The sequence below is a fragment of the Alosa pseudoharengus genome, unplaced genomic scaffold (genome assembly GCF_046254945.1).
Source record: "Alosa pseudoharengus isolate Yale_2024_CS ecotype anadromous, Long Island Sound unplaced genomic scaffold, YU_APseudo_1.1 YU_APseudo_1.1_scf_7, whole genome shotgun sequence".
NCBI lineage: Eukaryota > Metazoa > Chordata > Actinopteri > Clupeiformes > Clupeidae > Alosa > Alosa pseudoharengus.
Window position 1 is genome coordinate 28156434 of NW_027468859.1, and position 25426 is coordinate 28181859.

At 44.8% G+C, this 25426-nt stretch overlaps 2 protein-coding genes across 5 annotated transcripts in view; one reads left to right on the top strand and one right to left on the bottom strand.

Moving 5' to 3' along the window:
- dpf3 (double PHD fingers 3) overlaps positions 1-15023 on the bottom strand; it is a 36567-nt gene extending 21544 nt beyond the window's left edge. For both annotated transcript variants that reach the window (XM_076272819.1, XM_076272818.1), the window contains exons 1-3: positions 14762-15023; positions 4017-4177; positions 2448-2555 (exon numbers count right to left, since the gene is read on the bottom strand). In XM_076272819.1, the coding sequence (XP_076128934.1) occupies positions 2448-2555; positions 4017-4177; positions 14762-14793 (301 nt within the window). In that variant the 5' untranslated portion in view covers positions 14794-15023. The remainder of the gene's footprint in view (positions 1-2447; positions 2556-4016; positions 4178-14761) is intronic.
- A 1709-nt stretch (positions 15024-16732) lies between these two features.
- wdr21 (WD repeat domain 21) lies at positions 16733-24184 on the top strand. Of its 3 annotated transcripts, none has more exons than XM_076273078.1 (14): positions 16733-16823; positions 17401-17483; positions 17729-17844; positions 18151-18308; positions 18557-18639; positions 18912-19014; positions 19192-19335; positions 19555-19604; positions 19873-19952; positions 20091-20183; positions 20677-20774; positions 21656-21832; positions 23329-23443; positions 23865-24184. In XM_076273078.1, exons 1-14 carry the CDS (start codon positions 16767-16769, stop codon positions 24137-24139), a joined length of 1632 nt encoding a protein of 543 aa, XP_076129193.1. In that variant the 5' UTR covers positions 16733-16766; the 3' UTR covers positions 24140-24184. The 3 variants fall into 3 exon arrangements, with proteins under 3 accessions (XP_076129193.1, XP_076129194.1, XP_076129195.1); XM_076273079.1 differs by having other exon boundaries at positions 17732-17844; XM_076273080.1 differs by lacking the exon at positions 16733-16823 and adding an exon at positions 16848-17233.
- The last annotated feature ends 1242 nt before the right edge of the window (positions 24185-25426 follow it).

Consider the following 25426-nt stretch of genomic DNA (forward strand, 5'->3'; position numbering starts at 1 on the left):
ACACAGATTCACACACCTAATTCACACACTTACACAAAAAACATCCACATGCTTTTGTGACATAGCTATGGTATGTGTGTGCACATGGGCCTCTTGTACTAGTCATTGCATTATTTAACAGCAGGCTAACTGGAGCTATGAACAGCAGGCTAACTGGAGCAGCATGCTAACTGGAGCTATGAACAACATGCTAACTGGAGCTATTAACAGCATGCTAATTGGAGCTATGAACAGCAGGCTAACTGGAGCTATGGACAGCAGGCTAACTGGAGCTATGAACAGCATGCTAACTAGATCTATGAACAGCAGGCTAACTAGAGCTATAAACAGCAAGCTAACTAGAGCTATGAACAGCAGGCTAATTAAAGCTATGAACAGCAGGCTAACTGGAGCTATGGACAGCAGGCTAACTAGAGCTATGAACAGCAGGCTAGAGCTATGAACAGCAGGCTTACTAGAGCTATGAACAGAAGGCTAACTAGAGCTATGAACAGCAGGCTATCTGGAGCTATGAACAGCAGGCTATCTGGAGCTATGAACAGCAGGCTAACTGGAGCTATGAACAGCATGCTAACTGAAGCTATGAACAGCAGGCTATCTGGAGCTATGAACAGCATGCTAACTGAAGCTATGAACAGCAGGCTATCTGGAGCTATGAACAGCAGGCTATCTGGAGCTATGAACAGCAGGCTAACTGGAGCTATGCACAGCAGGAATGTGGCTCCTCCATTCTCCCCCTGGCTCATCCCACCACACTTAGGGGCTGCTCACTCCTCTCCCAAACCCCACAACACAGCTCTCTGGACCCAGCGCCACTGCCATGGACGGCAGGATCAAACGGCTCTCAGGGAGAGATGGGGTTAGGTGGGGTTAGGTGGGGTTAGGTGTGTGTGTATGTGTGTGTGTGTGTGTGTGTGTGTGCGTGTGTGTGTGTGTGTGTGTGTGATGCAGGGAACAAATACCACAATCCATTCATGCTTCATTTGGATTGTCTCTTATAGTCTGTCTACAGATACTCAGATTATAAACAAACTATCTGTTGAAAGTTTACTGACTTTAGGATTAGGGGTTGAGTTTGGTTAAGTGAGCGACTGACAGAAAGTGAATTTTAACAAACCATCTGTGCAGCCTCTGTAGGCAAGGCAGACTGTCCAAATAAAGTGTTACCCAATCCTTTCCCCTTTCGCCTTATCAGGTTCCTTAAGTGTTCTTCCATACGACATTTCTGTCCAGTCCACTTCTCTCTGCCCCCCCCCTCTCTCTCTTTCTTTCTTTCTCTCTCTCTCTCTCTCTCCCTCCTGCTCTCTCTCTCTCTCTCTCTCTCTCTCTCTCTCTCTCCCTCCTGCCCTCTCTCTCTCTCTCCCTCCTGCCCTCTCTCTCAACTCACTTAGGCTAATGCTGCATGGCCAAATGCATGGCCCAGTGATCGGGACGAGGGTGGTGGTCGAGTGGAGAGCCCTGGAAAGGGGCGGTGGATGAGGGCAACATTTGCTGGGGTTCTGGTCACAGGTGGAAGAGAGAGAGAGAATGAAAGAGAAAAGGAAAGAAAGAAAGAAAAGAAAGGAGAGATAGGCAGGAAAGGAGGGAGCGGTGCCAGAACCCAGAGAGGCTGTGTGGACTAGGCTCAGGGTGAACCAGGAGACGTGGGGTAATCAGAGCCAGATGGAGCCCTGCAAACACCACAGAGCCTCCAGCCACCATGGACTAGGTGGAGGAGAAGAGAGAGGGAGGGAGAGAGAGAGAGAGAGAGAGAGAGAGAGAGAGAGAGAGAGAGAGATAATAAAGCAACTTTGAATGTAGAAAATTTGAATTTGAGAGAGAGAGAGAGAGAGAGATGGTGACAGAGGGACCAAAGAGAAAGAGAAAGAAAGAGAGGGATAATGAAATAGAGATAGAAAGAAAGAGAGGAAATGAGAGGCCTAGGGAGGAGAAGAGAGAGAGTATAAGAGAGAGATTAGAAGAGAGGAAGAAAAGAGAGAATAAGAAGGAACGTGGGGTCAAGGTGTACAGTGTACTGTAAATGATACAGTGCTCAATGTGTGTGGGAGAGAGGGTGTGTGTGTGTGGGAGGGAGGGGTGTGTGTAAGGATGTGTGCATGTGAGTGTGTGGGAGGGAGGGGTGTGTGTGTCAAAAAACAGCGAGTAGCCTACAGTTTCTATAAGGACAAAGAATGGGGGCCAAAAGAGGCGAAGAGAGAGTGTGTGAGAGAAAGAGAGAGAGAGAGAGAGAGAGAGAGAGAGAAAGAGAGGAAAACAAGGAGAAAGGAGAGAATAGTGCCAAGAGAAAAGAGAGACAGTGCAAAGAGAAAAATAAAGACATAGAGAGGGGCAGAGAAACAGAGGAGAGAAAGAGGCTGAGGAGAGAGCGGGACAAAGAGAGATGGTGGGAGAGTGAGAGAGAGAGAGAGAAAGAGAGATGGGGGGTTGTAAATGCTGAGGTGTCTTACCGAGGCGCAGCTCACAGAGGCGCAGTTGAGGATCTATAGGGGGGTGCAGCCTCCTCTTCTTCCTCCAGCAGCGGGCTGGGTAGGTATACATCTGCCCCGCAGCCAAGCCTGAGCCAGCACAAACAGGACATCAGTGGATGAATTCTGCACTCTCACACTCACACACACACAGATGCATGCACACACAGACACACATACATATACACATGCACACACGCACACACATGTACATGAACACAAACTCACGCATGCACATAATGCATACATACAAACATACATATAACAAAATTGGTGTACTGTATATTACCCACACAAATGCAAAGTAAGCACACACACACACACACACACACACACACACACACACACAGTCCCTATCCCCTATCCCCTCTCCACAGACCCCTGATAGGCTTGGTGATCTTCAGGACCTGACTAATCAAACACACACTGCAGTCTGGGGCAGCCAATCCCAGCGGCTCTGCGCTTATGAGAAACGTCAGGACAACACAGTTCATGCCTCTCTTCCTCACTCAGTGAAAACAGAGATAGAATGAAAAAAAGAGTGGAAGAGAGTATATGAAGGCATTATAGAGACAGAGAGACAGACAGAGGGTGAGTGTGTGTGTGTGTGAGAGAGAGAGATAGAGAGAGGGACAGAGAGACAAAGAGAAGGAATGCACAGTGAAAGTAGCAGAGAAGATAAGCCTGGCCTGAAACATGTAATAAACACTGGCCAGGCCACTAAGTACAGGGTGGGGCCCGCAGGCTTTGCATGCGAGATGCTGATTCTATTTATGCTGTTCTGCAGGAGAAGGCAAGCTATTCTCCAACCGACCAACACCACCTCCGACTCAACCAGATCTTGATATTGACTTGTTCCGAGGTTGCCAGATGAAAACAAAAAGACAAGAATGCGAGGCTACCACCAGACAGGTGCCGCACAGAGAGACTCCATTTTCTACTTACATATCTGCTCACAATTTCTGAGCGTGGCTTTGTCATGGTACTGGGATCGGACAGCACGGAATGTGCAAATGTGTTTCCACTTGGACTCTCTCCTCAGTGAAGCCAGACGCTGAGGCCTTTACCACACATCAAACATGCTTCTTTAAATGACCCCAGGGTTAAGTGCGCTGGACGAGCCAAAGGCTATACGGATGGTCCAGTCAGTCGCCATGCGTACGTGTGTAACAGGAGGAGATGCTTCTTCCCCTGACCACATGTTAATCCACTGAGCCATAACTTTTGTCTGTCAATCAGTGTTCATATCCTACATTTATCCATAACCTACATTTAGCCTTTTAGCCATAACCTACCTCTGTAAAGCTATTGTCCTTAGCCTACATACACAGCCTGCATCCACCTTTCAAGCATCATCAACAGCCTATACATGTATCTCCATCCATCATCCATAGCCTATATACTAAACCATAGCCCATATTTCCATACATCATCCATAGCTTGCATTACGGCATATCCATCCATCCATCCATCCATTCATTAGTCATTCACTCCCTCTATTGTCATTCCTGCACACTTGTTTCTCAAGCGTCAGGGAGGTGTGTCACTCACCTGGTCCCCTGTGGCGCCGCTCCATCCAGATGTAGCAGTTGTTTTGGGCCACACCCGTCTGCGAGTCCAGGAAGGGCATTCGGACGCTGCGTTCGGCGCACAGCCTGGCGTTGTAGCTGCGGCAGTGCTCGATGGCCTCCCTGTAGAACTGGTCGCCCAACCTGGAGACAAAACAGACACACACAGTCACAGCTTTGACTGATACCACATTGCATACCCAAAGTCCACCATTGACCACTGCCAACCACAAAACTGTCAGGGAAACTTTGAGGTTGTTTGTAAGGCATCTTGCATGACCCACATTCCTGGCTGGCACTTTCTGGAGTTGGGAACGTCAGTGCCTCAACAGCCTCTGCCTCCATTCCATTCCATTCTACCCCTAAGCATTCCAAGCCACTGAGTCCGTGGACTTGAACCAAGACAGCAGAGAATCCTTCCCAGCACCTGTGCTTCTGGCATTCGTGATGCCAAAGCTGCAGGACCAAACTGGCCAAAGCTAACAGCAGGCAGTACCAGGCTCTCTCTGATACCTTACTGTGGGCCTCAGCTCTGAGCAGCTTTCTAGGACCCCCAAGAAATGATTTCCTGAAGCATCGGAAGAACATTTTGTTTTTGTTTTTCAGACCACAGGCAAATCTGTTTCAGAGCGATATGAAACGTCTTTGTCTTCTTTGTGGTTTCTTTGCAAACTTGGACACTATCTATCTATCACATGAGCAATTTATGGCTGCTTGTTTCTTTGTTTGTGTTTGTGTTTGTGTTTATATGTGCTCAGTTTGAAAGGGGGACAAAAGCAGAAGCTCTTTTCTCGCCCTGGGGCGAGAGAGTGTGGCTATTAAAAGATGAAGGGAGAGCAGAGACGAAAGCAGAGGCGGCCGTCAGGAGCAGTTCGTAAGAGAGGCCGCATTTAGCCTGACGCTCAAGGACATCAAACTGCAGGGAACTCGTTTGCGCTGTCAAGAGATGCCACAGTGTCTAGAGATGTGCTGTGTTCCGAAAATAGCTCTTCTGCAGAAACACCACAGTCCAAAGATTAATTTGATCACAAATCATCCACAGTATTGGTCAAAGCTGTGTAAGGTTTATTTCAAGCAGCTATGCTTGTAATATAGTTGGTTGATATCTATTTGCTGCAGGCTTACATACTCATACATACACTCTCTCTCTCTCTCTCTCTCTCTCTCTCTCTGCCACTCTCTCTCTCACACACACACAGACACAGACACAGACACACAGACACAGACACACACACACAGGGCTATCAGGAAATATCCTCTCAGCCACATCAATGTCACTGAAAATCTGATGCCAGAGCCTTGGTCCTTAGCTGTGGATCTATACAAATATATATATATATATATATATATATATATATATATATATATATATATATATATACAGAGAGAGAGAGAGAGAGAGAGAGAGAGAGAGAGAGAGAGAGTTTAAAGGGAAACATTTGTTTATTGAACTAGTAATCAAACCTTTAAACCTTTACATTGATGCACTTAAACCACATACAGTACTGCATTTCAACATGCAACCAAACACCCTTTAAGGTCTGATGGAGGGCGAGAGGTTACACACCTCCTCCTCCTCATCCTCATCCTCATCCTCCTCCTCCACCTCTTCCCCCCACCTCGATTAGATCTGCCATCCCAGGGCCAGAAATGCACAGATATGTGAGGAATGTCCGGCTGGACAAAGCTCCTACCCAGACCGACCAATGGCACAAAGGCCCTCAGTGTTCATGAGGGAGGGAGAGAGAGAGAGAGAGAGAGAGAGAGAGAGAGAGAGAGAGAGATAGAGAGAGGGAGATAGAGAGAGGGAGAGGGAGAGGGAGAGAAAGCGGGGGAGGGAGAGAAAGGGGGGGTGAGCAAATACAGGTGATGGAGGGAGTGGAAGGAAGAGAAGATCATGAGAACATGAGAAAAAGTGGCAAAGTGGTGTGTTTGTGCGTGTGTGTGTGTGTGTTTGTGTGTGTGTGCGCACGCGCAAGAGAGAGGAGGAAAGAAAAACACCTCGGCGTGTTTAAAAAAGACTTCACTGATTGGACCGATATCTGCACGAGGTTGGCCAAACACAGTTGATGGGGGGAATAACAAAACACACAGCACTGCTCACAACAAGACAGTGGGGGAGGGAAGACCTCTGCACCAGAGCCCAGCACTGGCCACTAAAAACACTGGCCACTGGGCACGACACACGGCCCGTTTAACTCTCTCCTGCATGTTAAGTGGATACATTGATTGCCCTCTGCTATGACAAGCCCAAGAAATGATGCCATTTTGGTGTGATGATAATCACTTCCTCGGGAAAAGCAAAGTGATGTAAATATTTTCCAAATAGTGGCCAAAAGCGTCAACAAGTTTTTTTTCCATTTTGATCTGCACACTGAGAAGGGAGGCTTATACTGGTCAACACATTATCAAGTGAGGGCTCATTTCCATCACCATTAAATATAAATAAAACAATAAGAATTCTGTGCTGACAGCCTTGGTGAGCAGGAAACTCTACAGAGATTGCCAGACAAAGATAGTGAAGACTGCCTGTTGTTCTTTCTCATGCTGAGACTCTAGAACCCCATTACATCACCGTTAACTAACTGAGTCATGTTAGCCGGCTACACCCTTTAGAAGAGGTTTCTCAGGGCCTAATTGAAACGGTGTGGCCATCCCAGTTTGAAACTGAGAGGAATTTAGCATTTAGACCTGCAAGACCTGCAGAGGTCTCTTTTTTTACACAGGGTTACGCACAGTACAGGTTTTGGCAATTTGCCAGTGGTCTTTATTGCTGTGGAACAGCTGCCTGGTGGCTTAAATGAGCCTTGTGAGAGTCTTTGGTAGAAGGCTGGCTACTACACGCAGATGTTTAACAGACACGCAGGGCCTGGCGTCGATAGCCGCAAACAACTGCTCATTACAGAGACCTTTCAGGCCTCATTTAAAAAAATAAATAAAAAAAACTGGGTTGTCACGGCACTCAACTGTAATAAGAATTATATAACGCCAGTGAACCCACACCCAAACTCACTGTGATAGAATCTACAATTCCCCAGGATAAGTCAACTCTAAAACTCTATTCTGTGTACTGCACTCCCATTTTCTCTCTCTCTCTTTCTTCTCTCTCTCTCTAACCATATCCCCCCTTCTATCTCTCTTTCTCTTGCTCTATCTCTTTCTCGCTTCCAGTGTTTGCTGTGTACATTATTTCTTCATGTAAAATGAAATGCCTGTGTTATCTCCTCGAGGCTGGTGAGGCCCTTATGTAAGCGAAAGAGGATCAAATCTGACTGTGTCCTACTTGTGCGAGTGCCTTTGTCAGAGCATGCCTGAGCGAGCAGCTGTCTTTACAGTGATGGTGTGGGTCAGAGGGCTTAGTGCTCTCCCAGCACTCGCATGAACAGGCAACAACACAACGCAACGCAGGCACACTGACATGCAACTAAACCACCTGTATAGGCAAATATATCTGCACACAAACACACACACACACAAACACTCACACACACGCACGCACATACACACACACACGAACACACACACACACACACACACACACGGCGGTCAATTTTACCGAACAGCAGCAAGGGTATTCAGGGTAGACAATAGCCATGTATGGTTACATAAGTAATGTAAACTTTACATAATGGGAGGCATTTTATGCCCTGTTTGGTTTTATTCTCCACAGCCCTTCTGTCAGTTTCCTGGACCTTTTAACATGTCAACCAAACATTGGGAGGTGTGAAAATAAATGGAACACTTTTTAGAGTGAGGAATTCATTCTTGAGCTCTCTGCAGAGAAGGAGAAAAGGAAGAGTTCTATCTGGTGTGTCATGGCTGTTCATTTACATGTGATGATATCATCTTGCTCTGCACAACAACAAAGCCACTAGGCCTCCACTGGAGTAGACTTTCAAACAAATCAGTCTCATCCTTGCAGAAACACAGCCCCAAAGAAAAAGCCACAAACACAACACAAACACAAGACATTCTATCAGGACTGCATCTTTCACCTATCTGCATTTGAATCCATTATGGAAGCTGACCATAAGCAGCTGAGGGTCTGACCCTGTGGTGACCAACCAACTCAAGCACTATGAGCCCATGAGCACTGGTCAGACACACACACACACACACTCCTGAGTGAGGGAACACAGGAGAAGGGGAATGTTTCCACGTCAACAGAGGCCCAAATTGACCAGGGGGGAGCCCCCTTCTCTCAGGCCGTCCCAAAGACAGACTCTTACAAAGAGACAGTGCTGAGGCCGGGCCAGAGGAGAGAGAAAGAGAGAGAGAGAGAGAGAGAGAGAGGGAGAGAGAGAGAGAGAAAGGGAGAGAGAGAGAGAGTAGCAGTGGGGGAGAAAAAGAAGATTTAAAAGATAATAAGATGGAGAGAGACAGAGAGAGAGAGAGAGATTGAGAAGGAAATAGATAGAGATTGCAAGAGAAAACAGGGAACAAGAGAAAGAGAGAGAGAGAGAGAGCGAGAGAAAGGGAGAGTGCTCTGAGAAGGACAAAGAACGCAGGAAAGGACACTGAGGAAGCTCGCCACCAGACACCAGACATCTGGGATAATTACTGCGATTACAATTATAGACCACAATTATGTTTTCTCAGTATTGAAATGTACATTTCAGTTTCACTTTTATTGTTATTGCTGCTCTTTTACACTCTGACAACTGGGAGAATCTGTTCACTCACTGTGTTTAAACTGTGTTTCAATTTCCACCCTCGTCAGAGACAGCCTACCGGCGCACACTACGACGGCAGGTGCCTATGAATAACCAATGGCCTCCAGGCCAATTAGCCATTATCATTATTTCTTTCACAGGCAGCATTGTGATAATTAGCATGGCATGTAGACGTGCAAAACAAACACTCCGGAAAGGACGGAGGCTTGATGAATATTCAATACTGCATAGAAACCCAAACGCCTTCAGTCTTTTAGTGCAGAGAGAGTCCGCTTAGGACAGGAAAGAACAAAGGGGTTCTTTTTCTTAAGTAGTGTATTCCATTGGGCAGTCTTAATCATGAGCCCTCTGCCTTTCTCTGTAACTCTCACTCACTCTCACTGTTTTTCTCTAAGGCTCTCTCTTTCTTTCTCTCTCTCTCTCTCTGTCTCTCCCCCTTTTTCCAAGTGGAGCCCCTTCATTTTAAGTAAACGGAGGAACCATTTTTAGATTGGGAAGAAAACAGTGCCTCTTCGTGGAGATCTTTATCTCTTGTGTCCCCTACACCAGCCCCTCTCTCTCTGCCTCTCTTTAAATATATACAGTATATGCGACTGTGTGATTATACGACTATAATCATGTAATATACATGATTATAGTTATAGTCGCATATATGATGTTGTTCTTTTTCCTCATCCCAATCCTCTCTTCAACACCAGCTCCTTCCAAACCCCCCCCCCCTCTGTTTCACCAACACCCTTCTTCTCTCTTTTATCTTCACCTCTATATATTCCCTCTGTTTTCCTGTGCCTCAGCTCCCTCTTTCTAACCTAAAATGTCCCTCTGTCTAAGCTCCTTGCCTGACATACTACCCCCCCCCCCCCCCCACACACACACACACACACTCCCCTATCCACAACACATAACACATAACAAACAGAATCAAACTAATCCCACCATGGCTCCCCTCTCCCCATAACCAAACCCTCACAGCAGTGCCACGCTCTTCATAAGCACTGGACCTGAACTCTACAAAACAATACATCAGGGGCTTAAACAAAAAAAATGCCAGAGTAGTGTGAATGATTGTTGTAATTTTGAAAGTAAAAGTGTTGCAGATTTGAAATGAAAACAGAACAATGTAGACACTCACTGACACATACTTGGATGAACACGGCTGGAGTATTGTGTACTGATTTTATCTATGTATAATTCTGTTGCGTGTTCAGACAGCCCAACGACAGAGAAAGGAGACAGGAGAAGTTTGAGAGGAAGTTTGGCGTAGAGAGAGGTTTTCTCCAGAGAGGAAGAACCTCAGCACACAGTGGCTGGATGCACTGGTCCCTGGCTGGAGGGAACCAGGACTGAGGGAGAGGCAATCTGTCCCTGTCAAGGCTGCTTTATGGGAGGCAGTGAGGACTTGGGGGGAGAGCTGTCCCACTATATCTCACACACACACACACACAGGACACACAGTCTTGTTACACGCTCATGAATCCAACTGACAATGAATTACCCCCACACCGCAGAAAAGGACTGGCCATCCAGCCACTAAGATGAGGGTACCTAACCACTACGGTGGGGGTACCTCACCACTGAAGGAAGTGGCACACTGACGCACGGGCACATATGTTGGGAGGCACACTACACCCCCACAAATGCTGCGCTGATGACGCAATTCTCGTCACGTACCACGTGCACGGGACACAGACGCAGGACTTTATTCGGGCCCTGAGGTGGGGGTACCTAACCACTGCGACATCGTTGTACTGTGACCACCGATCATGCGACTATAATCATATAATATCTGTAGTTACAATAGTCCTAATGTAACAAGGCCTGTGGAAAAAGACCTGAGAAACCAGAGTGATGCTTTGGTGGATGATAAAAGAGGGAAGCATTAAAGTATCCAGGAAATCATGTACTATAGCTGTGGTATATATTTTGAGTTTGAGTAAATTTTTTGACAAACCGTCAAGACCTCTGGGCCGGACAAAGCACTTGGATTTTATGACAGCCAGTAAACCTATAGGCTTCCATTGTTGAGAGCAATGTGTTTTCAATTTCACATTATGTGGGAGCGGAGTGACGCAGCAGAGAGAGAGAGAGAGAGAGAGAGATGCCAATCAAAAGTGATTTGCTATATGAAAAAGCAGTATCACATGTCACACCAGAACATAAGAGTGCAGATGGAGAAGAAATATACTTAAAGCAGAAGAGAGACATCCTACTCTTGCCATAAACTAAAACATATATTTTTCTTGGAAATCACATATTTGGAAGCAGTCCGTGCAGTTCACATTTGCTCATGATTTGTGGCTGTGTTTTCAACCATGATGTGAAATATTTCAGATTCCACACAGGGTGTATTGTTAAAATGCTAAAATGTTCTACGGTACATATTGCATGATACTTTGCACAAGCAACTATGTATTTAATTCTCTCTTCTGTGGAAATAAAATAATGAAAATAAATATTTGCCTTCAGCCACATGCCAGCAGCCACATGACAAACAAACTAACAAACAAAACATGACAACAGCAACAGCAAGAATAACAGAACACTCTATTCCAGCAACAGAAACGCTCCCAGATCAAATGGCTTTTGGATATGTTGACTGCCTCTCATAATCACCTGCACTCTCTCAACTAGATCTGACTGGAGGACAAGAGAGAGAGAGAGAAAGAGAGAGATTCAGGAAGGACCTGAGCTGGGGCCTAATGAAAAAGGAGGATGGAAGCAAAGGAGAGGAGAGGAGAAGAGTGGAGGGGGGATGGAAGCAAAGGAGAGGAGAGGAGAGGAGAGGAGGGGGGGATGGAAGCAAAGGAAGTGGAGAGGAGGGGAGAGAAAAGAAGAAAGGAGAGGAGGAGAGAGAAGCGAGGAAAGGAGAGGAGGGGAGAGAAAAGAAGAAAGGAGAGGAGAGAGAAGCGAGGAAAGGAGAGGAGGGGAGAGAAGGGCGGGGGGTTGAGGAGGAAGACAAGCCAGTGGGCATTGGAGGAGGAGATCAAGGTCATGTTCCCCATAGACCTGGCCACACTCCTCCTTTGTAGATGGGGAGGGAGAGGAGAACAGGGAGAGAGTGAGGATAGAGAGACAGACACACACACAAGACATTGCTTTCATATAGGCTATGGCACAGGATGTACCAGAAGCTGAGGTAAAATGTTATTCCTCTCTCTCTCTCTCACTCCCTCTCTCTCTCTCTCTCTGTCTTGCTAGCAAGACCCTACACTGGCAGAAGAATGCATGGGGGACACTTAGAATAGAATACACACATGCACACGCATGCACACACACATTCTCTCCCTCTCTCTCCTGTCTAAAGCATAAAGAAACACATGCAGACATGCAGATCATATGTGCTTCACAGGAAAAAGGGCCTAATGGCTCCTCCGAGTGCCGCCATAAACGGCGGCATGGGGGCGGCCCCTTTGGCCCGGCCGGGACACACAAAGGGCTCTGGGTACCTCTGTGTTATGACAGCGGCTCTGCAGCACCGGCCAAATTCATCCAGACAGACAGCTCAACCCCCCCCCCCCCCCCCCCCCTCCTCACCACCAGGGCTCACACGCAACACAGGGGGGGAGGGGACCAGGTTCCCATGGCTGTGTGTGGTGTGTACACACACACAAGCACACACGCACACACACACACACGCTCAGATTTACACAATACATCAATTTACATACTGACAAGAGGACAGAAAGACAGTGAAGCTTTTTTTTCTTTTATAGGGGGGCTGCAACAACTGGAGGACCTGTGTGTTACAGACAGACTGTGCGCGGTATGAGGCGCTATCCTGCTCAGCTCCTGATGCATTCTGGGATGTGTGCGTGGGGGGTGCTGGCCACTCGGAGGCCAAGTTAGCGATGGGGAGTTGGGGGGAGCAGATGGGCTTTCTCTCCGCACCGAGCATCACCTCTCCGTCACCACTCATCCCAACAGATGGGCCCAAAGGGACAGAGGGACAGTACGCTGGGACATCGCTAATCTACAACCACTCCAGCACTCAAAGAGTCCACATACACAGGTCGCAGATGTGTATATAACACACACACACACACACACGCGCGCGCGCGCACACACACACACACAAAGGTTTTGCATAATTCTTTTCCTCTGAATATGTAGCACACATATTTTGGAGGTCAGAGTAATAAAGCATGCACCACTAGTTTCACTGAATTCCCCACTGCTGAGCGGATTCTCTTTGTTTACAGTGTTGCATAAATACCATATACAGCCACATAGAGGATACAACCTTTCCTAATGATAATGTTTATGTTTCAGACTTGTGTTATCCATTAGTACACCCCCACCCCCTCTAAAAAAACATGGTGCAAAAAGATCTTAGATCTGGCTCAAATCACATTTTCCCTGACTGATCAGCGCATAATGAAAGGTAAACAATGTTCCCCTTATTCCCAGAAGCCGTCCACAAATTACACCTGGCAAACTTAAGAGTCTGGCTGTTGTCTCTGCCCACAGAAAGAGAGAGGTAGCTCAGCATTCTATGGGTGAAGCTCTTAAAACTCCACTCTCTTCCTCTCCACCTGCCAAACAAGTGATATTCAAGATGAGGAGAGATCTGATCCGGCTAGTTTGAGGTATTTTTTCTTTGGACATTTTAGTGAGAGAAAGAAAGACAGCCAGACATAAAGAAAGAACGAATGAAAGAAAAAAGTGCGTAGCCTACAATTTAATACAGACCACTGTCGCTCAAATCTAGCATTACTTACAATACAAGGGCACTGAATGACACACAAGTCTCGCGTCTTGCATAGCGGACTACCTACATTGTAAAACACGCCGAGAGGTAAACCAGAGGGAAGGAGCAGGAGGGGGAGGCGGTTCCTAAACGCATTTCTCACTGCAGGGAAAATATAGGCGTGATATCAATGTCTGATTTATATCTCCACAACCGGAGACTTTCCCCACAAGCAAGTGAACAAAGGGCTTTTTTTCCAAGAGTAACCCTATTCTTTGCCGACATGTTTAAGTGGCTAACGGAATAGTCTGGAAAGAATGCTATATTTGTTCCTGTGAAATCTCACAGTGGCAGGCGTCTTCCTGATTCAAAACGTCAATTGAATGTCACTGAAAACCGTATAGCCTACATTATAAATGTTTCTCATTCTCGCAAAACAAAACTGTGCTTGGTCATGATATAAATGGACTTTAGAAATGGACACAGGCACGTTGATCTAATTAAGTTCAAGTTATTATTAGTCAAATATTTACACGCGCTACTTTTCATAAACAAAGTATAAGCCAACTAGCTATGCCATGCGTGAATAGTAGACCTAGGCTAATTGTCTCCTTTGCCCTACGTTTAACAACGGTATGAGTACATCCTTAAACGAACCGTCCCGTGATCATACACTTCCCTTCATGATCTCAACAAGCACGGAAAAATGTTATCGAGGCCGCATGTCTGCTTGTTCGCAGTGCTGTGAGATGCCAAACAGTGCACAAAGAAACGACTTCGACGGAGTTGCACGATGTTGCTTATGTTTCGTTTTCACATCTACAAACACCTCTTCTGGGGTAGCCTAGGCTATTGAGTGTTAATGATAGCCCCATTTACTTTTACCTATTCTCTGTGCTTTTGTTCGTGCAGTAGCCTACTTCGCTACATATAACATTTTTTTTTCAAGAATGCTTTTTACAGCAATATGTTGGACATTGTCAGTCAGCGCTCAGAGAGGCTGTGGGCGCACTGTCAAATAAGTCAAATAAATGAGTTGCAAGTAGCCTGAATGTTGGTCTAACCTGCTCTAACGTTATGTGTAGCCTACATTTATTTGGCGAAAGTCATGCATCTTTAGCATATTAGACACGATCAAACAGCATATAGTTTGTTTCACTTAGTCGCATAATACCCAGACTGTTTGTCAGAGAATAAAACAAAATGTATGGAGACACTTCATCTGGCAGTCATCAGGTATATTTATGGCTATATTCTGAACAATTCTTATGCTCTAAGCTAATACATAACGCCAAATAACAGCACCTGGGTCTATCTGGCGAAGGAAAAATGCATGAATATAATAAATAAAAATTGTAATTTACTTACGACTTCAGTGGATTTTGAATGACAGTCGCCATTTTGCCACACTGTAACCCAATATTCCAAATCTCTGAGTTCTTTGGGACCCCTATGAAAAAAACAGCCAATGTGGCCCCGTTGTCCGGCTTTTTGACCAATACAACACTGCTGTTCAGAAACAAGGCGTGGTTAAGACGAAAACTGTCAAAACGTATATGGAAGCGCTCACTCCAAGTCGAATGCAAGAATATAGCATAACTTTACCAGCCTACATTTAATAGCAGGCGACTCGCCAGATAGGCTACTTTAATTCAACTGGCAAAAAAGTGTGATGTCTAAAAGGGCTTTTCAGCCTATACTTAGTTGGGCCACTGGGGGATGAAATGGGTCTAAAACCTTGAACATAGCCTAATGAAGATATATATTTTTTTTTTTTTTTTACTATTGTTAGTAGGCTACTACAGGCAAAATGCAACATGTATTTAGCTTAATTAAACAAGGCCTGGCCTATGACAAGTCAAGACTCCCAAACAAGCTTACAAAACCATGTTAAACCATCCAGAACTGGAGTCTGGACCTACTTTTGCTGAATATGCAGTTATAGCTATATTATTTGATTTAAAAAAATCACCTAAGAGCAAGAAGATATTTAGTCTTATCAGTAACAAACAGCCAAATTAGTCCTTATATTTTCATGTGCCAGAATTGAAGAAAAAGCTTCCTCTAGGCCTATGTTTGAGAGAATATCAAACTGCTATTAAATATTATTGATTTGAATATAGGCCTATGTTAAATATTATGGATTTGAATATAGGCCTATGTTAAATATTATGGATTTGAATATAGGCTTATGTTAAATATTTCATGTATTATGAGAATGTATAGGGCCACCTATAGGAAGTAGTTTTAGCCTACTTTTCTCTCAAAATAAAAGCTCCTGCTGTTACACATTTCAGAAATATCATCATACTATCATAGGCTATTCTAACAGTGCATGCTTTTCCAAATACACATAAATAGGCCGACAAGCCATGATGTTGTTTATGATGTGATATATGACAATCAATTGAAACATTTTAGATTTTTCATCACATTTGAAAGAGCATGATGCTACATTATAGCCTACACAGTATCTCTTTTGTTTTGTTTTGCACTCCATATCACCATCACATAGCGTACCTGTATTTGAGTTAACATGGCCAGTAGTAATGATTACAGTGGAGAATAGGCCTAGGCTATGCTACGCATTACTCTTTTGATTCACCAAAAAAGTAATTATAGGGGGAAATGGCAACGCAGACCATGGTTGGGCTGAGTGAGTAGCTGTATGTGCTTCATCAGTTGGCTGTGTCGATCAATGGGCCTAGAACAGCTTTAGAGTGAAATTATAAAGGTGTTTAAAATAGCATAGGCCTACGTTTCTATTAAAGGACTAGTTTTAGGCAGTAAAACTATGTGCCTATGCAAAACACAATTTATGAATTCCATCAATTCCAGTTTGTTATTTTGAAACTGCGATAAGTCGGTTATATTGTGGAATCATGGACGCCACAACCGACCTTAATTTTGCTGTTTATTGTCTCTGAAGCACGAAAATGAAAGAAAAGCAATCAGGCAGGAAACGAGCAAGACACATCAGTCCCTCTGCCATGGGACTGTTGCAAAAGAGCGCAAACATTTCAGACGCAATCACCGCATGAAGTTTACACATTAAAATATAATAGAAAAGATATACTTATAACGTGGCATAGCCTACCTGAAGCACGAAATAAAAGAAAAGCAACAGCATACCGCATATGCTAGTTTGTCCCTATATCGTTAGACCAGAGACGGCTGATAAAGGTTGGTTAGCTCTACCAGGATGGATCTTTCATAGGATATTTGTGTGCTTTTTTGTTTATCTGGCTGTGACTGAGCCATTGCGCGTTAAATTGCAGCAGAGAGGTAGATAGATAGATTTCTACGTTTCACTATTCGATATGGGGCATGTTGGCCTGCTGCCCCCTTCTAGATTTAAAAGTGATATTTTGATATGGGAAGGAGTTACCCGGAAGTGGATATCTCGTGTGAGCTTCTGGCTTTAGCAAAGGTTTTTTCATAACCATACTTTCAAGTTCTTTAAATTATTCGTCCCTTAAACGTTTCCTTGTTTACACCTGGTTTACTTGTTGGGCAAGTAGATTATTTTAGGCTACTAGCTAGAGTAAAGTTGTAAATTTGTTTGTTTATTAGCTGGCTTGCAACTTTGTTATGTTGATGAAACAAAACAGTTGACTGCTGCAGTTAACGTTAGTTACGTTTAGTTATACAGGCTAGCTAGCTAAACATAAAGCAGTTATTTGTCGTTATCTGTCTCTGTCATCATAGGCTACTAGTCCTGGCAAAAATGTACTCGCGGATTTATCATACAGCTGTCAAGAGCAATGCCCTGACTAATATATTACCTGTGGGGAAACCATGGACTCCTGTTGTAGGCTAGGCTAGCCTACCTAGAACCAGGTTTTTAGATGTTATTTCAGACATAACGTTAGATAATCTCCCACATGATAACCATGTTATATTTCCGATTCATCTGCTCCTTGTATGTCATTGTAAACACAAATCGTTTCATGTAGGTGTTTTTAGTCGCTTTTAGAAACACTGATTTTAACTATTATGTCAAACAGAGAATGAAGCGAGGCAGAGGTCGACACGGGCGTTACTTTGGTAAATGGCGAAGAGCTCCGTCCACTAACAGATCCCATCACAGGTATGATGATTTGTGACAGCTGTCAAATCGCTTGCTTAGAGACTAATCAAACAATCAAACAGTTAACAAATTGGACCACACTTAAACAAAGAACGAGGATGGTTATAGACTAACCTTTCTTTCACTGTCTATGATTGTAACTGGACAAAGCTTTTATAAGGTGCGGTGTTCAATAAGAATACTGTACAGTGCCTACATCACAGTTTTAGAACGGCATATTTGACATGTGTGTATTTACATTTTAGCAGCAGGTATGACGAGTCACCAGACCGCTACAGCGCCTCCAATGATGGTGCAGAGGCCGGGTCCAGTGCATCCACCTGCATCACGTCCTTAACATCCTCCACATCCACTGCACCAGGTAAGCATGAAAGGTCCATGGTTCTAATCTAATGGGTTCCCAAGGCCTTTTAGCTGTCCATTCAGTACTGGCTTTGTAAATGAGAAACATAGTGTTTTACACAGAGGCATAAACAATCAACCTGTCAACCTGGAGCATAGGTGGAGGAGAAATTTGATTGGCTGATGAGCTCAAATACCAACAACGTTTTTGCAAAACCAGATTGCAGATCTTTGATTTGTGGGTAATACCCAGAATGCACCCAGCTCTACAACCAACTCTATGGCTTTCCCTCGGCTGTTGCACTCAAAACATTTTATATCACAGATCTACCAGGCTTCTACTTTGACCCTGAGAAGAACCGCTATTTCCGCCTGCTGCCTGGACACAACAACTGCAACCCCTTGACCAACGAAATGCTTCGAGCAAAGGAACATGAACAAAGGAGGTCTGCCATGCTTTTAGAGGATGAACAACCCAGGAAGGTAAGCAGCAGAGGAGTTTTTGGGTGTTGATGTAAAGTGTCTTGGCTGGCTTGGGTCACCAAGTCACCATCGTGCCACATGTGGGTGACCATAGCACTTTATGTTTTGTAACTCTATGGGCGACCCGGGTTTGATTACAGCTATTCAGTCAACTATAACTTCCAACAACTAGTGCTGCAAGACATACATTACAGTACAGCATGAGAAGATCTCTCAATAAAGAACTATATTTCATGCCCACATTACAGAAAGCCCCACGAACAGGACTGAACACGTCTCTTCTGTTACAAAACAGACACCTAGGCCTTCTCCCTCCCAGTTCTTACTGCAGGTATGAAATAAGTGATGATATCCATTGCACCTTGAGTCTTGACAACTGTAAAGGCCATTTCTGCCTTTCACACCACATTCTTAAAGCACTAGGGGCAGCCGTGGCCTACTGGTTAGCACTTTGGACTTGTAACCGGAGGGTTGCCGGTTTGAACCCTGACCAGTAGGAACGGCTGAAGTGCCCTTGAGCGCTTATAAGTATATATACTCAAAAGAGTATTTATACTTATACTGCAGCTGTTGATATTTGAAGGCAGTTTGGTCTGTTCCCAGGCTGATCCATGAACTGAAGGTGAGCGGGATGAGGCGATACAAGCTTGAGGTTCAGAGTTCAGACTCCAGTTCTCCCAACACAGACAACTTCCGCCATATTGTGGTGAGTATCCAATAGCTATAGTTCTGCTGACCGAAAGGAAAGGAAATAAAATCAAATGATCTGATAATCATATTATTGATCGTTACAGTCATTATTATTCAGAATGCATCTTTTGATTGTATTGCTTGCTTTAAGCCCAGCGTCTTCAATCTCTTTTGCCTGTTTGTCATCCATCAGGCGGACTCCACCTGCGAGCGCATCTTCACGGTGAACGACGTGTCGCACGGCGGCTGCAAGTACGGCATAATGAACCTCGGCGGCTGTAGCAAGGGCTCCCTGTCGGTGGAGATGTGCGACAACCTGTACTTCACCAACCGCAAGGTGAGGAGCTCTTAACAACTGCCACCTTCCAAGTCCACAAATCACACTCTGGAGTACCATTCCGAATCGGAACATTCACAATCGCTGTAACAGGTTTTTTCTTTGAGACCATTGTTGTTGAAACTCAAAACCCAAACAAACACCCATTCCCCCCTCATGATTGTTTGCTGTTTTTGTAACATTTTGACTAAGCTAATAGTCTTGTTGATTGGACGACAGGTGAACTCCATATGCTGGGCCTCTGTTTCCCATGCAGACTCGCATGTGCTGTATCCTTTACTCTGCTTGAACCACACTGGATCCCCAATCATTCTAATCTCTCCACATCAGCCTGTATGTTATTACCTGAAGCATTGCCATCACCAGTACACCCCCCCCCCCCTGCTGCTACAGTTAGAGATATGGTTAAACACTCTCACTGTCTTGGTTTTGCACACCACAATTGATGCATTACATATTAACAGATGAGTGTAAATAGAGGAGACTTGTATGCTTGAGACATCACCATTGTTGACTCTTCCTTAACTCAGCCTGCAGCTTGTGTCTTGTGAGTATATCGGAAACTCCAGGCTGTGTGAGCGTACTGCCCGCCTCTCTCTTCAGCAACTCCAACCCTGGTAAGACCTCACCAACCCCTTCCCTGCTTTGATCTGCTTAACTGTGGACATGCTATGTAAAGGTCTGATAGGTTGTCACTCCAGATGCAGTTATGGTAGTGTGATTTTCATAATCTGTGGTGCCTTTTGCTGTTGCAGACCAGCCAGGGATGCTGTGCAGCTTCAAGATCTCCACCGTCTGGTCGTGTGCCTGGTGTCTCAATCCACAGGCTGACAAGACATTCAGCACGGGTGAATACTAAGATCCCGACGTTGTGTGTGTGTGGGTGTGTGTGTGTGTGTGTGTGAGTTAGAGGGAAAGAAACATTCTAATCATACTGTGTCTGTGACTAATGTTGACTGGTGGTAATTAGCAGATGCTTTTATTTTAATCGTCTCGGTCTCGCAAGTCGCAACAGCTGACCAATTGCCAGTGGCGGTGAAGTTACCACTGCTCCACCATATATATGAAATATGGAGACCTGGAAGAGGAAATGGAATTGGATCAGTCACATTTTACGTAAAGATCCAGCCAACTTCATCAGTCAGGCGCTCAGATGGCATCCACAGGTCAAAAGGAAAAGAGGGAGGCCACATCACAGCCTGGCAAAGGGCATGGGAGAATGAGGAAAAGGGGCACAGCTGGCACAGCCTGGTTCAAGAGGTGCAGAACAGGCCCAGAGGGAGGTCACTTCACCGGCCTAAGACATAAATAAAAAGAATGCATCTGTCTGGTTATCTGTAGGTCTCTCGCGGCAAGTGATCGTAACGAACGCTGTGACGGGAAGGAGGCAGACGTACAGCGTCGGCAGTGACGTGCTCGCCCAACAATTTGCTCTCAGGGTGAGTGGACAGTCTGACATTCTTTTGTAAGTCTGAGAGTTCCACTTTGGAATCTGAGAGTTCCACTTTGGAATCTGAGAGTTCCACTTTGGCCTGATTGATATAGTAAGGGCCAGAGACGCATACAGTATCACCATCAGTATACATGGGATAAGTTTAATGGCAAAGCAGAGATTGTGTGTTTTTGACACAATCTTAGACCCAAATGTGTCTGTGCAAACAACTTTTTCGTTGGGCCAAATTCCTGTCCAATTTGTTGTGTAGTTAAGGCTCAGACATAATTAGAAGACAATCAAAGTCAGCTCCGGATTTCTGGAATGTCAGTTTATCTGCTGTCTTCCAGAATGAGCACAGCAATCATGTCCGATTCAAACATGTAGTGTGAGTTATCATGTTGTGTCCGACTGAAAAAAAATCCACTGAAACACTTAAATGGATATTAACTGAGTTTAAATTCTGCCGTTTATTAAGGTAGGGTTGATGTGTGGTGTTAATCTTAACTGAAGAGTGTACATATTCATGGGTTCCCTTTTCACAGGTGTATTAATCAAGCACCATGCAGTCTGCATTCATAATCTAGGTGCTTGATTGTATACACTTGTGGAAAGGGACCTGATGAAACCCATAAATCAACAGAAAAATTGAGTGGAGTTTTCTGTTGACTTGTAGAGGGAAATCTAGCATATTTAGGCCAACTATCTCCACAATCATTCAACATCAGATATCGCTGAGCGTCTGTGAGTCACAGGTCTTTAACCCCAAAAATTACAGTTGGATTGCAATAAAAGTTTTATGACAATCTAATCTGTCCCCAAGCCTGATGTGGGTGGCCCAGTTAGCAGGTACCTTAGTCGGTTTAACTGTTGATTAACTTCTCTCAGGCCCCAGTGCTCTTCAACGGCTGTCGCTCGGGAGAGATCTTCAGCATCGACCTGCGGCAACGCTCGCGGCGTGACCACAGCTGGAAGGCCTGTCGCTTCCAGCAGGGCTCGGCCGTCACCTCTGTCCGCCTTCTACAGGACGAAAACTACCTCCTCGCCTCTGACATGCAGGGCAAGGTCAGACATGGCAAACTCTTAATAACTCATGATAACTCTTGTGTCTTGACAATTGCCTTCATGCCAGAAAGGCACGTTAGCCAGCTCATATATGAAGAGTTTGGTTCCAAAACGCTATATCTCCATTTTTAAAAACATTAAGAAGTCATGTTATTTAATTGTGTATTTCAGGTAATATCAATCAAATTGCTGTTTTGTTTGAGTAAAGATAAATCTAAAAGATAAATCAAAAAATTGTTCTAGTGCACCTGTTTACGTGGATCTAGTTGGGTGTTGCCCCTAGTGAATGAGTAGGTAAAGATGCTGAAGGATTTATGCGTGTATCAAAGTTGTATAAAGAGTTGCCCTGTTGGCCATAAACAAGATATTCAGTGTCCGAGTGAACATGAAAGGAGCAGAATATAACAGTAAAGATGCTGTTACAACCAAGCTGACGCTCCACTGGAAATATCTAACCTTGCTGCAGAGCCTTCCTAGCATATAGGCCGTTCTCCCCTATTTTTAATTCTAAAAAAGCTTTTGAAAGAAAGTGTAGTTTTTCACCCCCTTGTTCTCTTATTGGCACACACACACGTCACTTTCACACACTCTCTTTTTCTCTCTTTCACACATTTTAACCATTTATTTATGTCCACATGAAGAAAATGGTACAGGGACACAAATATTAAGAATGCAGTACAATACATATGCAAACCTATGGACCAGTAGCATGCACCAGGTCTTCACAATGTCACTTAACTTAAGTGATATATAACTTAACAAGCACAATACTCAGTTCTTAAGGGTATAAGTAGCAACGTCTCCGCCATATGTGGCGGCTGCCAAAAATAGCAGAGATGGCACAGTACTTTGCAAACTGTTTAGCCCTCCCTTTGGCCATCCCAAGTAGTTGCAGCCCTCTTACAACCAGCCTGTGTACGTGTCCTAGGCTACCAAATATGAATACGAGTAGTCTGCACCTATAGCCTAGCTCTGAGATGGTGTTTAGGAGTGGTTGGTATTTAACTACCTTGGTGCAGAAAGCCACCTCCATGCTAGAATCAAAGGTGCAGCCTATCTCCAAAATGTACACCTCACTGGACTCCTCATTGATAATAACAACATCTGGTGTATTGGCAACCAGGTGTGAGAAAGTATTAGAGTTACTATTGCAGTGCTGAAACATGGATGGTTTTACCTGGGAATGTTTGTACATTCTTACTGAGGGTGGAAAATGGTTTGATATGTCTTTCACTATGAGGTCTACTATTCTGTCATGGCGTGCTATGTACATTCCTTTGTACGCATGGCAGCCATTTAGGATGTGTGACAGTGTTTCAGTGATATGTTCTGAGGTGTGATGCAAGCAATGAGGAACCTGAGTTGTGGGAAACCAGATGGAGAGGTTGAGTCTAGTAGGGAGGACTTGTAATCTGGCTTTAACTGTAACACACATACACACACATCTCTTCCTGTTTAATGCATTTCCTTTTTATTGTCTCTTGGGACACTTAAAGATCAAGTTGTGGGATATCCGTACGACCCGACCAGTCAAGAACTATGAGGGCCACCATAATGAGTATGCTTACCTCCCCCTGCATGTCAACGAGGAAGAGGGGCTACTTCTGGCAGGTGAGAGACTCATGAGGAATGACCTTGACTCTAACAAAACTGATCTTGCCAGATTTGATGTAGAAAGAGGCAGATGACGTTTAAGTGAATGTGCAACATTCTTGGGATAAACTGCCTTGTGTGCTGCCTTCTTGGCTAGGGCCCACTCGAAAAAGACATAACAATCTCAACGTGTTCTTTTCCCTTATTAAAGGTCATTGATAATGAATAATAACTCTGCTATATATAACAGATTCTTTATTGTTCACCCTGATGAAAATTCATCTTCTCCTCTTTCGCCTTCATCCTCTTAAGTACTGCACTGGAAAATTGATCGAGTCCCATTTTGTTTCAGAACAAGGTAGCTAAAAATCTGTATGAATAATTAAAACTGTAACTAAAAGGACAAACCCCTCCCTCCTTGGTTTCCCACCCTCTGCAGTTGGCCAGGACTGCTACACACGTCTGTGGAGCCTGAGCGACGGGCATCTGCTGAGGACCATCCCGTCGCCGCACCCAGCGGGCAAAGATGGCTTCGACAGCATCCCCAACGTGGTCTTCTCCTCCCAGCTGGGCGGCTGCAAGGGGCTGCCCGGGCTCCTCATGGCCGTGGAGCAAGACCTCTACTACTACCCGTACAACAGCGACTACCAGGACGCCACCCCAGGTGGCGAGGCAGCCGCGGCACTGGGTTCAGAGAGGCGGACAGAGTCGTGACCGTGGTTTCCGTCCCGGGTTGTGGCATCTGGGGGGGGGGGGGGGGGGGGGCATGTAGACGATGGGCCGTCCCGGCAAGATTGGCTGCTTGTTCTCGGAGTCACTGAGAAGTTGTTGAAGATTTAAAAAGGACTTCTGAGAAGAGGAGATTTGGAAATGATTGCATGACTTTTGTTTACAGAGAGCTCCAGAAACAGATGCAGCCTTTTAAAAACAACACACTCGGGCATTAAAATTTACATTGTTACATTTTTTTTCTAAATTATGAGTTTGTGGGGTTTTTTTTCTTCTTCTACTGTGTCTACCACAAGTGCAATTTATGGACTGGAAAGATGTGATGAAAAATCTGCAAGACAAGTCCTCTAGATTTCAGTTATCTGAACGGCCAAATAACAAATCTTTACTTATTTCAAATACAGTGATAAAGTAGCCTGACGAGCCAGACCCACATTAAAATGTAGGGTCTGGGCACTCACCGTTCGCAGTGCTCAGTCCGAGGGGCGGGATAATCAGTTGTCTTTCAAATTCCCTCTGCACGCAATAGGACAGCGGCAGCGCTATGAGTCCCATGCTTTTCCCACCAGCGAAGCTAGTTGGCTAGTTCAAACGTTTGCCAACTTAATAAAAGCTTAACTCGTGTCACACTGTTCGCCAACAGCAACATCCATCTTATTTGTTTTCAAGTAGCAGGGAATTCAAGCCAAACCGTTGCAACTCTGCCATCAATCATTATGTTAAGCCCACCTAACGACTCTATACAGGATTTCATTGGCCTGATTAAGTTTCGATTTCTGGAGCTCACAAGCCAACGGAGAGTTGCTAGACTAGCCCTGGCATCAAATTACATTTGCTGCCGCTAGGGGCGCGTCTAGCTTTCTAGGCTAGTGATAAAGCTGATTTTTTTTTTAAATGCCACAAACTAATGATCAGGTCTACATTGTTTTTTTTCTGTGATCCTCTCTCCAGCTAGCCTAGAAATCTAGATGCACCCTAGCGGCAGCAAATGTAATTTGATGTGGGTCAGGCTAGCCTCCAGCTAGCCTAGAAATCTAGACGCATCAGGCTGCTCTCATGCTGGGTTTTTTCTTAATGGATTTTCTTTTTCAAAAGAACTTTGCACTAGTTGCAGTGTGCAACGATTCTTGGATTGATATTTTATCAAATATGAACTTGTACATAAAGAATTTACAGTCTTGCCATACACAACTGCTGCAATAGTGGTCATTTAAAACACCTGCCTTGATCAACTTGACCTCTGAGGAATACATAATAAACAGATCATAAGAT